This window comes from Streptopelia decaocto, assembly GCF_964273445.1.
Source record: "Streptopelia decaocto genome assembly, contig: HAP1_SCAFFOLD_2432, whole genome shotgun sequence".
Taxonomy (NCBI): Eukaryota; Metazoa; Chordata; class Aves; order Columbiformes; family Columbidae; genus Streptopelia; species Streptopelia decaocto.
Window position 1 is genome coordinate 1 of NW_028115554.1, and position 7,232 is coordinate 7,232.

The following is a 7,232-nucleotide window of genomic DNA, read 5'->3' on the forward strand; positions in this document are numbered from 1 at the left end:
TGGTGACAGTGACACATGTGTCACCCATGGGGCCAAACGCCACCCCAGGAGGTGACACCCAGGGGCCACCCAACCCCCCGCCAAGCTCCAGAAGGTGACAAATTGTGGGGGGGGGGACACAAGGGGACACAACGGGGGGCACCTCGGTGTCCCGGCGATGCCAATTAAAGGGCAGGTTAAATTCTTACTGACTTTGGCAGCTCCCGTCTCTTTACCAGCAGCAGATTCAGCCCTGGGGGGGGGGACATGGGGGTTAATTAATTAACGGGGGTTAATTAATGGGTGACCCCCCCATAATGTGTCCCCCAGACTCACTTTTTCAGCTTGTCCCCCACGGCGGGGGCTGCGGGCGGCGGGTCCGGGGAGGGCGAGCGGCTGCGGGTGCTGCTGCGGGTGCTGCTGCTGCGGGGGCTGCTGCGGGGACCCCCCCGGCGGGAACGGTCGGGGGAGCGCGAGCGGGACCTGTGGGGGGGGGGACGGGGGGGTCAGGGGGGGGCGGGGGGAGCCCCCGAGGTTGTGGGGATGGGGGGAATGGGGGGGGAAATAGAATGGGGGGGAATAATATAATGGGGGGAGGGAATGAATATGATGGGGGGGGAATGAATATGATGGGGGGGGAATGAATATGATGGGGGGGGAATGAATATGATGGGGGGGGATTGAATATGATGGGGGGGGATTGAATATGATGGGGGGGGATTGAATATGATGGGGGGGGATTGAATATGATGGGGGGGGATTGAATAGAATGGGGGGAGGGAATTAATAGAATGGGGGGGGGGATTGAATAGAATGGGGGGGGATTGAATAGAATGGGGGGGGATTGAATAGAATGGGGGAGGGGGATTGAATAGAATGGGGGGGGAATAATATAATGGGGGGGATGAATAGAATGGGGGGGGGATTGAATAGAATGGGGGGGGGATTGAATAGAATGGGGGGGGGATTGAATAGAATGGGGGGGGGATTGAATAGAACAGGGGTGGAATGAATATAATGTGGGGGAATAATAGAATGGGGGGGGAATAATAGAATGGGGGGGGAATAATAGAATGGGGGGGGAATAATAGAATGGGGGAGGGGGTTGAATAGAATGGGGGGGGATTGAATAGAATGGGGGGGGATTGAATAGAATGGGGGGGGATTGAATAGAATGGGGGGGGATTGAATAGAATGGGGGGGGGGATAATATAATGAGGGAGGAATGAATAGAATGGGGGGGGATTGAATAGAACGGGGGGGGATTGAATAGAACGGGGGGAAATGGGAATAATGGAGGGGAAACTGGGGGGGGGGGAACTGGGTGGGGGGAACCGGGGTGGGGGGAAACGGGTGGAAATGGAGGAGAAATGGGAGGGAAACGGGGGGGAAACCGGGGGGGAAACCGGGGGGGAAAAGGGGAACCCCGTGGCCGTACCATGAGCGGCGCCGGGGGCCGTAGCGGTGCCCCCCCCGGTCGGGGCTGTAGGAGCGCGAGCGCCGGCGCCCGTCGCGGCGGCAGCGGGACCAGGAGCGGGAGCGGCGGGAGCGCGAGCGCCGGTAGCGGCCGGGCCGGCGGCAGCCGCGGCGACAGCGGGAGCTGGAGCTGGACGAGGACGACGAGGAGGAGGAGGACGGCGAGGAGGACGAGGAGGAAGAGCGGCGCCTGTGGGGACACGGGGACATGGTGAGCGTGGTGGCACCTGAGATGCCACCAAGTGCATCTTAGATCTGATGGTCCCCAAGGACCCTGGAGATGCCACCAAGTCACTCTTAGACCTGATGGTCCCCAAGGACCCTGAGATGCCATCAAGTCCCTCTTGGATCTGATGGTCCCCAAAGACCATGGAGATGCAACCAAGTCCGTCTTGGAACTGATGGAACCCTGGAGATGCCACCAAGTCCCTCTTGGGTCTGATGAGACCCTGAGATGCCACCAAGTCCCTCCTGAATATGATGGTCCCCAAGGACCCTGAGATGCCACCAAGTCCCTCTTGGGTCTGATGGGACCCTGAGATGCCACCAAGTCCCTCTTGGATCTGATGGTCCCCAAGGACCCTGAGATGCCACCAAGTCCCTCTTGGATCTGATGGATCCCTGAGATGCCACCAAGTCCCTCTTGGACCTGATGGGACCCTGAGATGCCACCAAGTCCCTCTTGGATCTGATGGGACCCTGAGATGCCACCAAGTCCCTCTTGGATCTGATGGTCCCGAGGGACCTTGGAGATGTCACCAAGTCCCTCTTGGGTCTGATGGGACCCTGAGATGCCACCAAGTCCCTCTTGGATCTGATGGGACCCTGAGATGCCACCAAGTCCCTCTTGGATATGATGGTCCCCAAGGGACCCTGAGATGCCACCAAGTCCCTCTTGGATCTGATGGGACCCTGAGATGCCACCAAGTGCATCTTGGATATGATGGTCCCGAGGGACCCTGGAGATGCCACCAAGTCGCTCTTAGACCTGCTGGTCCCCAAGGACCCTGAGATGCCACCAAGTCCCTCTTGGATCTGATGGGACCCTGAGATGCCACCAAGTCCCTCTTGGATCTGATGGGACCCTGAGATGCCACCAAGTGCATCTTGGATCTGATGGTCCCCAAGGACCCTGGAGATGTCACCAAGTCCCTCTTGGATCTGATGGGACCCTGGAGATGCCACCAAGTCCCTCTTAGACCTGATGGGACTCTGGAGATACCACCAAGTCCCTCTTAGACCTGATAGACCTGATGGTCCCCAAGGACCCTGAGATGCCACCAAGTCCCTCTTGGATATGATGGTCCCCAAGGTCCCTGAGATGCCACCAAGCCCCTCTACGAGCTTTAGAATCCAGCACCGCGCTGACACCGGTGCCACCACCACCAAAAACCCCCTTTGCTCCCTCTTGGCCAAGCACCATCCACCACGTTCCGGTGTCCCCGGCGTCCCCAGCGTCCCCCGCCACCACCTCGGTGTTACCGAAACCGCGCCGGGCGTCGAGAGTTACCGACCGGGACGCGGCGCGTCGCCCCGCGCTGCCCGGCGGCACCGAGCGCTGCCGGCCCGGCGCGGCGGCGGTTTTGCCGGGGTTGGCGTTGCCGCCGCCGCCGGTTTGCGCCGCCGAAGCCGCCGCCGCCGCCGCCTCCTCGTCGCTGCCGCCGAAGCTGGTGATGAAGGTGATTTTCTCCTCGTGACCCGGCGACGGCGTCCGCGACCGCGACCGAGACTCCGAGCTGGACTCCGAGGGAGAGCTGGGGGGGACGGGGAAGGCGGCGGTTGCCAAAAATGCGCCCCCCCCCGCCCCTCAAAATTAAGGGGGATGTTTGGGGATGTCCCCAATGGGAAGGGGATGCTTGGGATGTCCCCAATGGGAAGGGGACTCTTGGGGATGTCCCTAGAGAGAAGGGGATCCTTGGGGACATCCCCAGTGGGAAGGGGACACTTGGGGACATCCCGAATGGGAAGGGGACCCTTGGGGATGTCCCCAATGGGAAAGGGATGTCCCCAGCAGGGAGAGCACCCTCAGGGATGTCCCCAATGGGAAGGGAACACTCAGGATGTCCCCAATGGGAAGGGGACCCTAAGGGATGTCCCTAAAGACAAGGGGACCCTCGGGATGTCCCCAATGGGAAGGGGACCCTTGGGGACGTCCCCAGTGAGAAGGGGACACTCAGGATGTCCCCAGTGAAAAGGGGACCCTTGGGGACATCCCCAATGGGAAGGGGACACTCAGGATGTCCCCAGTGAAAAGGGGACCCTTGGGGACGTCCCCAATGGGAAGGGGACCCTTGGAGACATCCCCAGTGAGAAGGGGACCCTTGGGGACGTCCCCAATGGGAAGGGGACACTCAGGATGTCCCCAATGGGAAGGGGACCCTTAGGGACATCCCCAGTGAGAAGGGGACCCTTGGGGATGTCCCCAATGGGAAGGGGACACTCAGGATGTCCCCAATGGGAAGGGGACCCTTGGGGACATCCCCAGTGAAAAGGGGACCCTTGGGGACGTCCCCAGTGAAAAGGGGACCCTCGAGATGTCCCCAATGGGAAGGGGACCCTAAGGGATGTCCCTAAAGACAAGGGGACCCTTGGGGACATCCCCAGTGAGAAGGGGACCCTTGGGGACGTCCCCAATGGGAAGGGGACCCTTGGGGACGTCCCCAGTGAGAAGGGGACCCTTGGGGACATCCCCAGTGAGAAGGGGACCCTTGGGGACATCCCCAATGGGAAGGGGACACTCAGGATGTCCCCAATGGGAAGGGGACCCTCAGGATGTCCCCAATGGGAAGGGGACCCTTGGGGACATCCCCAGTGAGAAGGGGACCCTTGGGGACGTCCCCAGTGAAAAGGGGACCCTAAGGGATGTCCCTAAAGACAAGGGGACCCTTGGGGACATCCCCAGTGAGAAGGGGACCCTTGGGGACGTCCCCAATGGGAAGGGGACCCTTGGGGACGTCCCCAATGGGAAGGGGACCCTTGGGGATGTCCCCAATGGGAAGGGGACCCTTGGGGACATCCCCAGTGAAAAGGGGACCCTTGGGGATGTCCCCAATGGGAAGGGGACACTCAGGATGTCCCCAATGGGAAGGGGACCCTTGGGGACATCCCCAGTGAAAAGGGGACCCTCGAGATGTCCCCAATGGGAAGGGGACCCTAAGGGATGTCCCTAAAGACAAGGGGACCCTTGGGGACATCCCCAGTGAGAAGGGGACCCTTGGGGACGTCCCCAGTGAAAAGGGGACCCTGGGGACGTCCCCAATGGGAAGGGGACCCTAAGGGATGTCCCTAAAGACAAGGGGACCCTTGGGGACATCCCCAGTGAGAAGGGGACCCTCAGGATGTTCCCAATGGGAAGGGGACCCTTGGGGACGTCCCCAGTGAAAAGGGGACCCTTGGGGACGTCCCCAGTGAAAAGGGGACACTCAGGATGTCCCCAATGGGAAGGGGACCCTTGGGGACATCCCCAGTGAGAAGGGGACCCTTGGGGATGTCCCCAATGGGAAGGGGACACTCAGGATGTCCCCAGTGAAAAGGGGACCCTTGGGGACGTCCCCAGTGAAAAGGGGACCCTCGAGATGTCCCCAATGGGAAGGGGACCCTAAGGGATGTCCCTAAAGACAAGGGGACCCTTGGGGACATCCCCAGTGAGAAGGGGACCCTTGGGGACGTCCCCAATGGGAAGGGGACCCTCGAGATGTCCCCAATGGGAAGGGGACCCTAAGGGATGTCCCTAAAGACAAAGGGACCCTTGGAGACATCCCCAGTGAGAAGGGGACCCTCAGGATGTCCCCAATGGGAAGGGGACCCTTGGGGACATCCCCAGTGAAAAGGGGACCCTTGGGGATGTCCCCAGTGAAAAGGGGACCCTCGAGATGTCCCCAATGGGAAGGGGACCCTAAGGGATGTCCCTAAAGACAAAGGGACCCTTGGGGACATCCCCAGTGAGAAGGGGACCCTCAGGATGTCCCCAATGGGAAGGGGACCCTTGGGGACGTCCCTGGGGGGGAATGGCACTCACCGTTTGTAGGGGTCGTACGTGGGGCTGTCCCTGCGCGCGTAGCTGCGGGGGACACGGCGTCAGGGTTGGGGACACCGGGGTGGGGGGGGGGGGGACACGGAGCCCCCGGGACCCCCCAGGGAGGGGACAGGGAGCCAGGGGGGGGTCACCTGGGGGGGCTGATCTTCCTCCCTTTCAGGCGTTTCTCCCGGAATTCCCTGCGCTGGCGGCGAGAGCGACGGCCCTGGGGGGATATAGGGACCCCCCCATGGGGTTAGAGACCCCCCCAGGGGCATTTAGGGACCCCCCCAGGGGCTATAGACACACCAGGGGACTTAGGGGCCCCCCATAGGGTTATAAACCCCCCCACTGGGCTACAGCCCCCGTAGGGATTTAAGGATCCCCCATGGGGTTACAACCCCATCATGGGGATTTAGGGACCCCCCCATGGGGATTTAGGGACCCCCCATTGGGTTACAGCCCCCATAGGGATTTAAGGATCCCCCATGGGGTTACAACCCCCCCCATGGGGATTTAGGGACCCCCCCATTGGGCTACAGCCCCCAGAGGGATTTAGGGACCCCCCCATAGGGGTTTCAGGGACCGCCCATGGGGTTACAAACCCCCCATGGGGATTTAGGGACCCCCCCCCCAGGGTTACAAACCCCCCATGGGGATTTAGGGACCCCCCAGGGGGATTTAGGGACCCGCAATGGGGTTACAAACCCCCCAGGGGGATTTAGGGACCCTCCCCATGGGGTTACAGTCCCCCCAGGGGGGATTTAGGGACCCCTAATGGGGTTACAAACCCCCCATGGGGATTTAAGGACCCCCCACGGGGGATTTCAGGATCCCCCCATAGAATTAAAAACACCCCAGGGGGATTTAGGGACCCCCCCAAGGGGGATTTAGGGATCCCTTATGGGATTAAACCCCCAACCAAGGGGATTTAGGGACCCCCCCATGGGGTTAAACCCCCCAAAGGGGATTTAGGGACCCCCAGGGGGGATTTAGGGACCCCTAATGGGGTTACAAACCCCCCATGGGGATTTAGGGACCCCCCCGTGGGGATTTAGGGACCCCCCATTGGGTTACAGTCCCCCATAGGGATTTAAGGATCCCCCATGGGGTTACAACCCCCCCTCATGGGGATTTAGGGACCCCCACATTGGGCTACAGCCCCCATAGGGATTTAGGGACCCCCCATGGGGATTTAGGCCCCCCCATGGGATTTCGGGCCCCCCCCATGGGATTTCGGGCCCCCCCCAATATGGGGATTTAGGGACCCCCCATATGGGGATTTAGGGACCCCCCATATGGGATTAAAAACACCCCAGGGGGATTTAGGGATCCCCTATGGGATTAAACCCCCAACCAAGGGGATTTAGGGACCCCCCCCATGGGGTTAAACCCCCCAAAGGGGATTTGGGGACCCCCCCAGGGGTATTTAAGCCCCCCAGCCCCCTCACCGAATACATGGCCTTCTCCTCCTCCAACGCTTTGGCGTTCTTAATGGCTTCCGCCTCCTCTTTGTCCTTCCGCAACATCCTTGTGCGCCCCAAAAAACACAGAGACCCCCATTAACCCCCCCCCCCGAGGTGCTGGGGGGGTCCCCAAGGTCACTGGGTGTCCCCAAAGCCCCCCCAGGGGTGTCCCCACCTGACGAAGTCGCCCTCGGCCATCCCGTAGGTGGTGGCTTGTTTGTTGAGGTCGGCGACCTGCTCCTGGTTCAGCTCGTCCACGTCCACCTCCACGTCTGGGGGGGGGAAATAATAAGGGG

General features: G+C 61.2%; 1 protein-coding gene across 1 annotated transcript; it reads right to left on the bottom strand.

Annotated features, from left to right (window-relative positions):
- Window positions 1–7: 7 nt before the first annotated feature.
- Window positions 8–7,214, bottom strand: CLASRP (CLK4 associating serine/arginine rich protein; the record flags this gene model as incomplete). The annotated part of the gene is made up of 8 exons (XM_082077353.1): window positions 7,112–7,214; window positions 6,922–7,000; window positions 5,623–5,696; window positions 5,474–5,515; window positions 2,970–3,209; window positions 1,418–1,645; window positions 316–462; window positions 8–232 (listed from the first exon to the last, which is right to left on the bottom strand). Coding segments are annotated over exons 1-8 (1,058 nt in total), but the record flags the coding sequence as incomplete, so codon positions are not given.
- Window positions 7,215–7,232: the final 18 nt, after the last annotated feature.